Source organism: Chlamydotis macqueenii, chromosome 18 (genome assembly GCF_036417535.1).
Source record: "Chlamydotis macqueenii isolate bChlMac1 chromosome 18, bChlMac1.mat, whole genome shotgun sequence".
NCBI classification, from domain to species: domain Eukaryota; kingdom Metazoa; phylum Chordata; class Aves; order Otidiformes; family Otididae; genus Chlamydotis; species Chlamydotis macqueenii.
Genome location: NC_141573.1, coordinates 4,554,896 through 4,569,877, shown reverse-complemented (window position 1 = coordinate 4,569,877; position 14,982 = coordinate 4,554,896). Strand labels below are relative to the sequence as shown.

Below are 14,982 nucleotides of genomic sequence, written 5' to 3'. Positions count from 1 at the left end.
GTCACTTGGCACAGGGTATCGCTGACCTCAAGGTCAACCTCTGATCACCTAAAGATGCTCTTCATTTGGTGTACTGTTACTGATTAGTCTATGATTGCAGAAGGCTGGCAAATAAACGGTGCATCAGAAGGTGCACCAGGAAGCCACCTGGCATTAAGAGTGAAGAAGCTACATGCAAGGTCCTCAGTGCATCAAACATTGCTGCTGCCAGTAAGTAATTACAGATATATTCAGCAACAACAAAGAGAAACTGAGTAGGAGATAGAAGATCAAGAAACTGGAATACTAACCAGAGACAATGACGATAAGCAGGATAAAATGTGAAATGGAGTATTTTAGAAATATCACTTTTTGTTGGGAGGGAAGAAAAATAGAATGTAGGTGAAGTGGTGACAAAGATTAATTTCAAAAAATGTATTAAAATTAAGTTGAAACAAATTACAGAAAAGACTGCATGGAAAATGTCAATGTCTGGTAAAAATGGAAGGAAGGAAAGAAGAGTAATTTAAAAAAAAAAAAAAGCATCAGAGAAGAAAATATCTTTCCAGAGCAAACATGAAAGATAAATGATGCAGAAGAAAAAGCAAAGAGAGACATAATTGAAAAAGAAAATGAAGATTTCAAATATTAAATAAGAATAAATATTAAGGAATTTAAAAGAAAACAAATTGAGGAGGGGAATAGTAGCCAATAAAGACTTGTTTATGCAAATGAGTGGGTTAATAACAGACAATTGAGACATCACATCAGAATCCTCTGTTGATAGTGTAAAGCACATTTACAGTACAGCTGACTTTGACATACAGTTTTCCTCTTAATATTTATCATAATTTTCCTTAACAGTAGGAATTGGAAAATAAATCCAGACTGCATAGTGCCAGCGTCGCAGTTGTACCTGGTCTCAATATTCAAGGCTGTATTTCACACGTACACCGTTTTTACCTTCAATGTACAATTACTCTTGAGAAGTTTTGCAAAAGCAAGCAAATAGAACAGGATGGCTGTCGAAGCCTTTTACGTATTGAGCTGGCCGCACCGCTGATAAGGACTTGTTTGATCAAGTACAGGCAGTGCTGAACTTCCCCAGCGCAGCTGGGCTCCACTCCATCTCTCCCCACGCCTGAGGCAGCCCCTGCCCTGAAGGCCTCACCCTGGCCTGTGCTCGGCCGCACAGGGGCTGTCAGGGCTCCGGAGGCTGCCACAAGCGGCACTTTTATTTCCCCGAGATCTCCGTGGGTCCTCATTAACCAAAGGCGGGAATAAAACCAGAAACGTTTTACCTCAGATTTCAACTCTCTCTGCACCTATGGGCGACTTCTTGTGCCGTCCTCTGAGGAAACCTCACGGCTAATTGAGGTTAAAGCTACGGGATACCAGCAGGACCTCACGTCCGACCCAGTATAACCATTTTTACCACAAAAACGACACCTATTTATACCCAAGCTTCTATTTCGACCCATTTGGCTCTTTCAACGATCGAGCCCCAGCTCCTCCGCGCAGCGGCGGGGGCGCCTTCCTGCAGGGGAGAGGGGCACCAGCGCGGCCGCGGAACGTGGCGCCGGGCACAGCCCCGGGAAGGGGCAAGGCGAGCCCGGAGCTCAGAGCAGGGTGCGACGGCAGAGGGTGCGAGGGCAGCGGGAGCCGGGGGAGCGGCCCCGAGGGGCGGCCCCGGGCGGGAGGCGGAGGCGGCCCGCTCTACCCAGCATGCCCCGCGCCGGAGGGCGAGCGGCCCTTTCCCGCGAATTCAGTTCAAAGGAGGGGGAGGGGAGAAGCGCCAAGCGGCGAAGCGCACCGACCAACCAAACTCTTCCAGAACCATCCGTGCGTCACGCGGGGGCGGGCCCCGAACCTGCCAATGCGGCGGTGCGGCGCCATCTTCGGAGCCAATGGGCGAGTGAGGGAGGCGGGCGCGTCGTGGTCGTCGGGTTCGGCTGGTCGTAGCGCCGAGGAGAGCGGAGCGGAGGAGACTTAGAGGAGTTGGAGCTCGGCGCTTCCCCTCCCCCCGCCTCACCCCACCCGCCCCAGCCGCCCCCTCCCTCCCCGCTCGGTCTCCGTCCTGCCGGGGCCCTCTCGGGGGCCAGGCCCATGGCTCCTCAGAAGCACGGTGGAGGTGCAGGGCCCAGCTCGGGCTCCGCTGGCGGCGCCGCCGGAGGAGGAGGAGGTGGCGGCGGAGGCGGCGGCGGCGGTGGGGGGTTCGGGGGCACAGCCGCGGCGGCGGCGGCGGCTCCCGGCGGCAAATCCGGTGGTGCCGCAGGCGGCGGCGGCGGCGGAGGAAGCGGTTACTCGGGCGGTTCCTCGGCCTCCTCGGCGGCGGCGGCAGCGGCGGCGGCGCTGCCCCCCGTGAAGAAGCCGAAGATGGAGCAGATCCAGGCCGACCACGAGCTCTTTCTTCAGGCCTTCGAGAGTGAGTACCGGGCCGGGGGAGGAAGTGGGGGCCCGGGCCGGCGGGACCGGCCGGGGCCGCCGCAGAAAGGGCGGGAGGAGGAGGAGGGGAGGGCTGTGGAGAGTAGGGGCTTCCGGGGGTAAACATGGTCGGGGGAGGGAAGGGAGCTGGGACCGGAGAGGAGGGCGAAGGGGAGCGGAGCTGGGGGAGGAAGGGGGCTCCGCCGGGGAGGCGGGGGCCCGGCGGGGCTCGGGCGGAAGCGCGAGGCTCGGGGCCGGTGTGCGGGCAGGGTGGCGAGAGGCTGCCGGGGCCGGGGCCCGGTGGGCGGAGGGCGGGGGTGTGTGTCTGCGCCCAGCCGATGAACTTGGTTTCTCGGTAGCAGTTCCCGTCAGGCTTTCGGGGCGGCTGGTTCCCTTCCCTTTTCTAACAGCCCCGGGAGGCACCGGGGAGTTGGGAACGAGGGGGCTCTTCCCTCTTCGGCGGCCGCCTTCCGAGCCCCTTTCAGTGGCAGGATGCGATTAAGACTTCAGTATACTTGTTTTTTCTTTGTCTGGCAATAATTGTCCCTTAGTTGAGATTTCATATTGAGAATTGACCTTTGCGACCCACACATCACCTTGTGGCAGTTCCAGATAGGAGGAGAATCCCCTTGGATGCACCAGAAAGTTGTTTATGGAAATTTGATTCAAAAGCACAGTGTAGCGATAAACTTACACTGTGTTAAAAGATTTCTGTGCAATTGCTAAGACTTGAAGGAATTTTTTAATGCCCTGTTAAATACATGATCTGGTTCTGGGGTCGGTGCTGTCACTGCTCGCACTCGGTGACAGCGTTTGAGAAAGTGTTGGAGTTTTTGGTGATGTCTCAGATCCTTAATAATGTGGAGTCCTTTGAACCTTAGCCCTGTGTTCAATACCTATGTGTTCAATGAATGCTGTACTGCAAATAGGTCAAGTCGTAAGCAAGCTTTTTGGAGGTTTGTTTGATGTCCGAGATGGGGGAGAAAATTCTCTTGCCCGTGCCCTGCTGTGTCAGACAAGGGAAGCACAGAGCTGTGCAGGTGATCAGGAGTGAGTTACAGTGTGAGGATATCGTAGTGTGTTAACTCTGTAGTGTGAATATTATGGGAAAACTACAATAAATACTGAGTTGAAAAATTGTAATACATGTAGTATTGAATAACATTCTTCCTGAATGTTTCTGTCCCTTTTCAAGGTCACATGCTAGAAAAAAGATAAAGATTTATTTTAAGCTTTTGCTGAGTAATATGGGCTTGTGAAACGCGTCTATCTGCAGGTTGAAAAGTGTGTTTCAGAATTTTTCTACTTGGGAAAACTGAAGTTGAAGCAGCAGTGCACTGTCTTTTAAATTATATCATTGTGAATGTAATTTAATGTTTTCATACCTTTCTAAATTGTAATTATGCCATGGTTTTTTGGAGACTGAAAAAACAAGAATGTTTCTTTAGAAGTTGTTACTACTCTGTGTTTCCACTTTCTAGCAAAGTGCACATCTCTTAATTTATTTTCTGTTTTCTGTCTCGGTTTGAAAAATACAGATTTTATTGTGATAATTTGCATTAAGCAGAATTTTACTGGTTTTCATCAGGCTTCTGAAAGGAAATAACTGCGATAATTTTAAGATTTCCTTCTCTAATAATAATACAACTCTCTAATAATAGATTCTTTGGGATCTTACATTTATAAGTGTAGAAATAAGACTGAATCATATCTTTAAAAAGGGATATAAAATGCTGCCCTTTTTCACTCCTAATGACAGAATTTAATAAATTACAGTAAAGTTTCCAGCTGTTTGAAATAAATGTTTTGCATTTATATGATAATAAAGTTTTATATTTCTTTAAAAATAAATAGTTGTTTGTTTTCTTCATGTAGTGTACAGAGGCAGTGTTAGCAGCCTTAGCATGAGCATCAAGGCATTCTCCATTTTCTGTCTTTTTCTCTCCACTTAATGTGTTTTTTTCAAGTCATTTCCAAGTTCCTTGCTGACATCACCTAATGAATCTGGTTTTTATTTCAGTTTTAAAAGGGTGTATTTCAGTTTAGATTGGAATTCTTATTAGATATAACCTGATCTATACAAAAGCCTTTTTTTGTCCTGATTTAACAGAATTGACTAAAACTAAACTAAACTGAAGGTCCTCTTTTCTGTAGGCAAGTCTTGATCTTTTGAACTTTGATTATTACACTTATTTCAAATGGTGCTGCTACTTTCATGTCAGCTTGTGGCTGTATCATCCTCCTGCCGTTTGCACATTGAAACAGTAGTTGCTTTCCCAGAATCAACATTTTTCATATCTTGTGAGTGTAAAAGACTTTGGAAATTAATTTCTAGCTTAGAATGATCCGTAATGCATCATAAACAACTGACGGTCCCAGTTCTTGTTTTGGTACCTTCTGCCAGTGACCTTGGTACTTTCCAGAAGGATAAAACAATCAGATACCAAATTGTCTGACTGTGTAAATTTAGTGTACTATTTTGGTATCGGATCAGATGTATTCATTAACTTGTGAAGAAAACTCACCTATTCAACAGTAAGTTGTAATATGTTGAGCTATTTTTTGCTGCTCTTTTATGATATAAATCCTCTAAGCAACATATTTTGTGGAAAGCAAGAGCAGACATAGAGTTGTGACTACTGATTTATGGTAGCTTAAACAAGAAGTTACTTCGTGTCATACAGTAGGTGGGGTAACCTTTGACTTCTTTAACTTGGAGTTATTTGTCTATCATGATGTTTCACTTAAATTATTACTTGTGAAAATTGTTTTTTTTAAAAAAAAAAAAATCAATATGCCAAGTTAGATACTTTTTATCATTATAAGGCTGTCTTTTTGGAGGTGTAAGGCATGTTGGATAACATGTGTTTCTTTTTTCTTAGAACCAACACAGATATACAGATTTCTACGTACCCGGAATCTAATAGCAGTGAGTAGTTGGTCTTTATCACTCCTTTACTTTAGACTTGTAGGAAATTTTAATTGAAGCATAACTCTTTCTTTTTTTTTTTTTTTTTTTTTTTTCCTTGCAGCCAATATTTTTGCACAGAACTCTCACTTACATGTCCCACAGAAACTCCCGAACAAATATCAAAAGGTAAAATTGTTTTTGAAAAGTAATCCTAAAATGTTAAACCAAGTAGCAGAAGTCCAAGAAATAGTAGAGGATGACCTCTGCTTTTCATGTGATGTGTAAAACATGACCTTTTCTTTTTGAAGAACTTAAAAAATGCGTGCATCACTTTACAATTGGTTTCTGAGACCGAAGAACTTTTCTGCAATGCTAAGGATGTGCGTGACTTTATGCTTGTGACTTCTGTTGGTACTGGAAGTACTCAAATGTGGATAACTGTCTGCAGAATCCTAACTGATTCTCCCATGTTTGTTTTCTGTTTGGGGGGAGAGCTTATTAAAAAACAAACAAAACTGTGTAGCATCTGAGCTCTTGTAATCAATGGTGCTTGATCATAATCATATGAAACATTTTATTTTCATCTATAACCTAATGGTTTATTTTAAAAAAATAAAACAAACATAGAAGCATTGGGTTTGTTAATTGGCCTTGGAAGGATCCAGTAATTATTTCAAAAACTGAAAAATTAAGGAGATTAGTTTATATCATTTTACAAAAAGTCTGGCAAACACTTTAAAAAGGTTGCTTTGAACTGGATCCATCTGAGAAATGGGCTTCAGTTTTGACATTGGAAAATAGTCATTCCTATCATGTGAGGTGCTGCAGCTGTCTGTCAACAGACTTTAAAATATATAAATCCTGCAAAGTGTACATGATTTATTAGCAGTGTACATGATTTATTAGTAGAACCGCAAAGTCCTTTCAGTTACTTCCCTTTCACTGAAAATTATTTGTTAGGTTTTGGATTTTTTTTTTTGTAACCTGAACATTTATTTTAAAATATCTCTTGGAAACAGTTGCTGTGGGACTGGAAATACTTAATCATGAACGCTTAAACAATAAAATCTGATCATGCAGACAGTTCTAATTTAGACTATATCTAAGGAAGGTAATATTTGATGTGTTGAGCGATAGAATTTGCAAGTTTTAATTTAAAGAAGCTGGTTTTGGCATTCTTGGATTTCTTGGCTGTTGTTTAATATTCTTGCCATTTCCTTTAATGCTACAATATAACTTTTCTTAAAACTGAATCTGCAACATACAACTTCAGGTACTTAGGACGATTAATGATCAGATTACTATTTTTAAAAACTTGGAAGTTGCTACTTGCTTTTTCTTACAAAAGTTACCAGAGTGAATTGTTTGCTTATTTTGAAATAAGGCAGAGCAAAATTTTAAGAAATAATATTTAAGATGTTTTGGTTTTTTAACTAGAAGTATGTAACAGGAAGTTCTTGCTTGTAACTTAAATTAATGTATAGGTGATTGAAATGATGTATTCTTTTACCTGAATCTGTTTCTTTGGATATCTGCTATAGTTGTTGGAAAACAAGAAATAGTGCTTTACCCGTACGTTGTGTTGTCCACTGCTCCAAATTTCAGTTCATATTCAGCTGCACAAGTAATGCTTAGGTTCTCTTTGAAACATACAGATTTTTACTAGTTCCCCTAACAGTATGTTTTAGAACAAACAGATTAATAGCCATTTTGCTCACTATTTCTGGCAATGCTGACTTCTTGAAGTCATTCTAGTAGTTAGGTCTAGGAAGATTAAGTAAAACATTTCAATATGTTTTCTTTATAAAAGCATAATAATGCAACAGAAGTGAGCTATCATAGCTAGCACATCCTTTTCCCTAAACTGGAGAGACATGGATTTGATGGACGGACCACTCAGTAGATAAGGAATTGGCTGGATGGCCGCACTCAGAGTGATGGTCAACGGCTTGATGTCCAAGTGGAGACTGGTGATGAGTGGTGTTCCTCAGGGATTGATATTGGGACCAGCCCTGTTTATGTCTTGGTCGGCAACATGGACAGTGGGATAGGGTGCACTCTGAGCAAGTTTGCTGATAACATGAAGCTGCGTGGTGCAGTCAACACGCTGGAGGGAAGGGGTGCCATCCAGAGGGACCTTGACAGGTTGGAGAGCTGGACTTGAGAACCTCATGAAGTTAAACAAGGCAAAGTGCAAGGTCCTGCACCTGGGTCACGGCAATCCCAGGCACAAATACAGGCTGGTTGGAAAATGGATCAAGAGCAGCCCTGCTGAGAGTGATTTGGGAGTGCTGGTGGACAAGAAGCTTAACATGAGCCGACAATGCGTGCTTGCAGCCCAGAAAGCCAACCACATCCTGGGCTGCATCAAAAGCGTGGCCAGCAGGTCGAGGGAGGGGATTCTGCCCCTCTACTCCACTCTGTGAGACCCCACCTGCAGCACTGCATCCAGCTCTGGAGACCCGAACCATAAGGAAGATGTGGACCTGTTGGAGCAAGTCCAGAGGAGGCCATGAAGATGATGAGAGTGCTGGGAGCACCTCTCCTGTGAGGCCAGGCTGAGAGTTGGGGCTGTTCAAGCTGGAGAAGAGGAGGCTCCAGGGAGACCTTACAGTGGCCTTCCAGTGCCTAAAGGGGGCTTATAAAAAAGATGAGGAGTAACTCTTTATCAGGACCTGTTGTGATAACACAAGGGGTAATGGTTTTAAACTAGAAGGAGGTAGATTCGGATTGGACATAAGGAAAAAATTTGTTACACTGAGGGTGGTGGAACACTAGCCCAGGTTGCCCAGAGAGGCGGTGGAAGCCCTGTCCCTGGAAATGTTCAAGGCCAGGTTGGACGGGGCTTTAAGCAACCTGACCTAGTTGGAGATGTCCCTGCTCTGCAGGGGGGTTGGACTGGATGGGCTTTAAAGGTCCCTTCCAACTCAAACTATTCTATGATTCTCTAGTTGAGGTGGCAAAAAAATAGAAAATAATTTTTAAGAAGTGTGTTCTCTCCTAGGTTTCCCCCCTCTCACTTTTCCATGCTCTGTCAGTACTCTGGTCCTTCTCTTTCAGCCTAATTAAAATCATTAAAGTTGTAGTTTAAAGGTACTTTGGACTATTTAGATGTAGTGGCAAAACTGAGAGACTATGGCAAAACAGTCTCAGCTGAACTTCCAGAGCAGGTTAGCAGGATAATTGTTTGCTGATCTGTGCAGGTAAACACTTAGAAAATATGCACAAAGCCTTAATTGCCATTCTTCATTCAGAATAAATAGTTAAGGTATATGGTGAAAAAGGGGCTTTAAAAGAGGAAAAATATCCAGACTAGAGTAGATGATCTTCCTGAGGCCCATATGAGGAAAAATTTGTGTACCTGGCTTCAGTATAGTGAAAATATTCGTAGAGTTCTCTTTGCAAAGAATTATCTTGTGGAACTGCACCACTGTTAGCCTGCTTCTGTAGACTGTGACTATACATGTATATTTATTAACTGCCCTAGAACGTCTTCATCCTGTTTTTAAATTGCTGATGATTTTGATTGCCATTTCAGTAAACAGTATCATATGTAAAATATAAAGAACTTACCTCCAAGCTTTATAGATCTTAACTATCACAATAGTAATTATAGCTCCACATCTTTTATCTCTAGCTCTACAGTAGTCTGAGAAAAATGCCAAATAAATTTATCACTTGGAGATAGGGAAGTAAAAACTGCATTTTTACTGAGAAATTATCCATTGATCTTGGTCCGTATGTTTAATATTGAGAAAGTGTTTATAAAGACTAGAATGCTTAGAATATAGAAAAATATTGGCAGAGGGTGAGTTAATGGGCATATGTCAGCTTGGACTAAAAAAGTATTGAAGGTGCTGCTTGTCACTGGAGAGGTAATATGCTTTGGTCAGGTGATACTTGATGGAGAGCTGAAATGGGCTTTCTGCCGTGGGTCTGCCTTCAGGTGTTACTGTATTGTTAAACCAATGATGAAGTTGGAAAGAAGTTGAAGTGTTAATAAAAGTTGTTTCCCATACAGTATTTGGATAAAGGAAGAATTTTTTATTTATTGGCAGAGTAGTGGCATTCTATGATGTGACTTTTAATAATTTGTTAATTATTACTCTGCTTGACTGGAATAAGAGTGAGTGGAGAAAGGAATGCGCAAGATGCACATAGTTGTAGCACAAGTAAATGCTGTCTTGAAAGTCCTGGATGTTAGGGATGGTTACTACAAAAACTTAATGTTGTCTATTATGCATGGGGAACGAGTTAACTTCAAAGGCAACAATTTTGATTTAATGGCATTTTTGGCTGCTATTTTTAGTTTTTCTGAAATATTTTTTTTTTAGGAGGACTCTTCCTGTTTTGATTAACCTGGGTTTGAAATTAGGAAAGCTTGTACCATTGTTCTATCATTGTTCTTTTTGGATCAATAATGCTCACAAATATTGAATGCAAGCTGTATTAGATGTTAGTGTATTTTACGAAAGATTGTTAAACTTTTCCCCCATTCCTGAAACATGTTTGTCTGTTAGCTGGTTTCTGGCTCGTATTCTGATTGTGACATAACTTTGCTGTAGAGCTGTTCTAAGCAATTCTTCAGTCTGAAGAAAGCCTTCTAAAGATAAGTGTCCTGCTTGCTGTTCTGCAGAACAGTGGCTGATTTTGAGGAGCTTGGACAAAGTACATGCAGAAATCTTTTTACCTTAGAATCTGAAACTTTTGACAAATTCCTCTGTTCTTAACATCTTTTCTCTAAAGCTGAGCATTGCAATGTTCATTTTAATAATCCCACATTTTAGTGTATGTGAGTCACTTCTTGAATCTGTCATCTGTGTGAACCTTAGACTGAGTAAAGCTTTGAATCAGTGTTTACTACGTAAATCATGATTATTTTTCTTCTTGTTATGTGACTGCAGCACTGTACTTGTCCAGTGTTTTGCGTCCAGTATTATTATTTAGCCACCATGTGATTTGTAACTAAATTGTTCAGATGCACTGTGTGCTGAATCTGGTCAATGTATGACATCAGTCAGGATATTTCTGTGGACGATGCTTCCCACTTTCTCAGAGTATGTCATCATTGTTCCCCCCACAATAAATCCAGTATTTGTCACCTGCTTGTTTTCTTATTTCTTTTTTTTTTTAGGGTATAAATGTAAAGGAAGGATGTCCTCAAAGCTCTTGCATTGTTGCTGTAGTTTAGTGCAATTTTGTTGACATCTAGGTCCAAGTATTAATATTCCTTTAAGGACAAATGAAAGACTATTCTGGAAACTTCTGAATAACTTCTGTTCTTACTTTATTTAACAACAAACATTAAATTGTATGTATGGTAGAACAGGCTGAACATGTGAGCATGAACAGACTGATGTCAGAATTGCAAACAGAAATTATTTCATGTGGTTATTCTCTGTGACATTATTGTCACTGGTTGTCGTTGTCCCCCCTGTTTCCTGTGAGTGTGCTGTAGAAGTAGCTTCAGAATTCACATTCTTTGTTTTCTGTCCATTAAATATAACTTTGTGGAGAAGGAAGTTGGAGGGTTTTTTTTATAATTAGGTTTTGAACTGGTTTGTCAGATAAGGTTTTAAGTGTTTTTCATTATTACAATCAAGATTAAAATAGTAATGACTGAAGAGCTGACACGTAAACTTCTAGTAGGTGTAAGTGTCACTGAAGGGGGAAGATTTTCTTTAACCAAAGCTGAAATATGGTTAGACACATTCATGGCTAGGTTTGAATATGATGATGTTAAATGACACTTCTTATAAGCAGTAGGATTACTTCTGAAAGGTCTGTTTTTAATTCTTTGTATATTGTGATGCTGTGTGAGAAGCTACCTTTCTACCTAAAAAGGTAGAAAAAAGGTGCTTTCTAAACAGAAGGCACCCTGTGTATTTTATCTAGATAAAATTGTGTATATAGGCAGTTTTAGATTGAAAAGCAGGTCCAAGTTTAGACTGAATAAATTTTCTTATTATAGTGGCTATGTGAAATTATTATTTGCTTTTTCTTTGCAGGAAAACATTCAAAGTAGATGACATGTTATCAAAAGTAGAGAAAATGAAGGGAGAACAAGAATCTCACAGGTATTGTCCTGCATATATATTTGTATGTGTATGTAGATGGGGAACAAGCCAAAGTCTTCTTGATTGATAAAATGAAAGTGATAGAGTAATTATTAGAAGCAAGGTACTTACTCTTTGAAATATTGCTTCAAAAATCTTAATGTGTGTATGTGTGCTGGTCACTTAAAAACCTGGAGAAAAGCAGTATCAGGATAAACTTCCAAATTCGTCATGCCGTTTCTTAAAGTGTGTATAGAAACCTCAAATAGGTATTTGCCTTAACTTTTTTTTAAGACTGTCAGTTGTGTCAGTAACTAATCTGTGTGTGCTAGAATTAAAAAAAAGGCAGATTTGGGAAAAAATACTATGAAGTTATACTATTTGGGGTTTATGTGGTTGTATACCTGCTATTTTTAACCTTATGTTCATAGTTACGTAAAAAAAAAAACCCAACGAACAACAGAACAAAAAACTCTGGAACTTTTAACAATATTTAAAAGATCTTACCCATCCCAGGCAATAACAGGGTATCTAGTCATAAAATGTTTTCATGAAAGGCTGTAAAACTTAAAATTTTCCCTTCTAATTTTCTTGTGAGAAATATCGCTTAGTCTGAGATTTTTCTTTTGGTTTGACTCAACATATATCTCATGTTGAACCTTTGTGTAGTTCTATCTGAATACCAGTGTTCCTACTTTAACAAATATATAATTTCAAGTCTTAATTCCGTATGGAGTTGTCATTTGAGTGGGTGGCTTACTCTGTGAATACTAATTGTGAAATACTAATTGTGAAATAGTAATTACTTTTATACTGGTGTACTTATTGGCTTCGTCATGTTAATTTTTTTTTTCCACAAGAGTTTACTGTAAATTATGTAACAATTAAATATTAGATAAAACTCATTTTATCAGGCCTTACTACTCTACTTCTGGAAAAAATACTGAACTCTTGCTGAATTTGCCATATTCTACTTGGCAAAAGTCAGAGTTCAGTAGAGATCTGAAACTTGGGAATGATGCCATTCAGTTAAATTTTATCCTAGCCTGTCTTTGTAACGATGGTAAAAATAAGGCAGAGCAAATAATGCCTGGTCTGTTGTTTCTTGAAATAAAATTATATGAAAAGTGTATTCATTGAGAAGTGATGTGGCGTACAATGTATTTGTGATATTTGAGTGTAATAGATGATGACTGTAACAAATTTTTAAAAATTGTTACTTCTGTATGAATTAGTTAAACACCCAAACTTTCTGTGAAAGTATGTATTGTGGAAGTTAACTAATCCATTGTAAAACTTCTCAGTGAATTCTACAGATTAGAACAAAATTATTCTGGATCTGATTTAGTCCTGCAGGCTGGCTTTGTGGTTTTTTTTTTGGTTGAAAGACTGTAGGTAATTTGCCAAGCGCCTTCTATTTAATGTACTGAATAGATCATGAAATGCAAAGCGTTCTGGAAATCTTAAAACAAAACCAGACATTTTAAAGACTAACCTAAGTTGCTGGAATGTATGAAGACTTGTTGAGATAGTTGGTTTTTTTGTTGGTTTTTTTTTGTCGTCATGTTTGGTTGTTTTTTAAGCAGCTGTTCTTCAATAGCATTTGCAAATAATTAGACTGCTTCAGAGGCAACCATACTAGATACAATTTAATCTGAAACAAATTTATAAATTTTGTGTTCTAAGATATTTTATAGATTTATTGTATATTGCTTTTCTTAATTATCTTTCACTCCATATATCGTGGATGCTTTCTAGGTAAATGTTCTCTTTTTAAGGATAAGCATCATGTTGAAACAAAATAGAATATTGATTTTTGTGTTGTGTTTTGTGCTTTCAGAACTATCAAGTACTAAATGTACTTTAGTCTAGAGTTGGTCTGGAAAAGCAACATGGATGAATGATGCAAATTGGTATAGATGCAGTCTTTTGAATGCTCAAGCTGTTAGGCACGTTGTTCATCTTGGTGCTCTCGGGAATGTTTGTGTTTAAAAATAGGTGGTGAATGTCAGGTTGTATCTTCCTGAGAAGTCAGTGAAGGTGCTCAAAATTGTATCTGATGTTCTAGTGTAACAGTGTATTGTTCAATACCGTGTACTTCAGAAATGCTAAGTGTTTTTAGACCCATTTTAACCTAGGTTTGTGAATACTTGCTTTAAGCTGAAATGCATTCTGAATATAACAATTGGAAATGAAATTAGTACAGTCAGTGGAACAGTCTAGGCTATGAGCTACAGTGCTGTGCAACAAAAATATGCAATCAAAATAATAATTGCCTGAGTTAGGAATGATACAGACTTGATGTGACTGATAATATTTATTTCTGAGGCTGTGGGTTCCCTATTGTAGGTATTCTGCTTACCAAACTTAAAATACTTGTTAAAAAAACAAATTGACACCAAGTCCATGCTTCAGGGTGGAGTTCTAGAAAACTTCCAGCAAAACTCACCCCTGTTACTGATGAATGTCTAGGAAATGTGTTTGCCTGCCTGTAAAGGCAAGATCTCATGTCTTCAGGCAGTGCCCTTCTACTGTAGTGTTTAAACCTCTACTTTTTTTTTTTTTAATGTGTCAAGTCATAGAATACATAGAGAGAATCAGTCTGTAAAGAGAAAACTGGTCTGCAACTTTGCATCAATTGCATCTGCTGTATCCATGCAGTTTCTGAGTTAGAAAATGGACTGCTTGATTATAGTTCTGCCTCTTGTGTAGGCCTGTCCTGAACATCGGTGAATGGAGTGGAGTGGCTGCTGTGAGAGGAAAATATTTATTAGTTCTAACATTTCCTTTCATTTTTCTGTTTAGCTTGTCTGCTCATTTGCAACTTACGTTTACTGGATTCTTCCATAAAAATGGTATGTTCACTAATTCATTCGTCATACTATTGGTTTGTATAGCACCTTTGAAGTTAGTGTAGATCTATGAGGGGAAATATTTTGGATTTCTGCTGTTTGGATGGAGACTTTGACTTATTTAAGCTCAGACTGTCCCATTAGTTGCAATACTTCCAATAACACTTTTTAAATATGTTTTAGCATTATTGTTGTGTTAAACAGATAAGCCTTCTAGGTTTTTAGTCGAAACAGTGATTGTGAGAAACCCTTTAAGGCATCAGCCATTCAAACTGAAATAGACTTTGAGGAGTTCCTGAAGAAGATGGTTTTATGGGAGTTTGTCTTTAGGGTATTTAAAGTAGCTTTAAAAAAAAACATCTGCCTTCAAATAGTTAGAAGATTCAATGGGGTTTGGTTTAAAATAGAAATGTGAGAATAAATTTTATCAGGTAAAGCCTAGAAATGTGGCAAAGGCCATGTCAGCTGTTATAAATGCAACTGAAATCATGCATTAGTGACTTGCAGTCATTCTGTTGTGTCAAGCACATAAGGCTTTATCTCTCAAAATCGGAATATTGGACTTTCCAGACAGAGCAAAGGATTTTTTTTCCTGTAAGAAAGCAGAAGTGACATGCTTTGTGCTACATAAGCATGGGCAAATTTACTATCTTTTTACTTCCCTGAAAAAAACCTAACTGTTTATCGATTAAAGTAAAGTAGTGTTTCAAATTTTTTGTTAAAAGTATTCTGAATGGCATCTTAGTCTTTGGATGTAAAA

The 14,982-nt window shown here is 39.8% G+C and overlaps 1 protein-coding gene across 1 annotated transcript in view; it reads left to right on the top strand.

The window, feature by feature from the left end:
- Positions 1–2,085: 2,085 nt before the first annotated feature.
- The window catches only part of SUZ12 (SUZ12 polycomb repressive complex 2 subunit), a 30,553-nt gene continuing 17,656 nt past the window's right edge, over positions 2,086–14,982 (top strand). The window contains exons 1-5 of the mRNA XM_086762088.1: positions 2,086–2,404; positions 5,286–5,332; positions 5,436–5,500; positions 11,323–11,391; positions 14,176–14,225. Coding sequence (XP_086618214.1) covers positions 2,086–2,404; positions 5,286–5,332; positions 5,436–5,500; positions 11,323–11,391; positions 14,176–14,225 — 550 coding nt within the window. The remainder of the gene's footprint in view (positions 2,405–5,285; positions 5,333–5,435; positions 5,501–11,322; positions 11,392–14,175; positions 14,226–14,982) is intronic.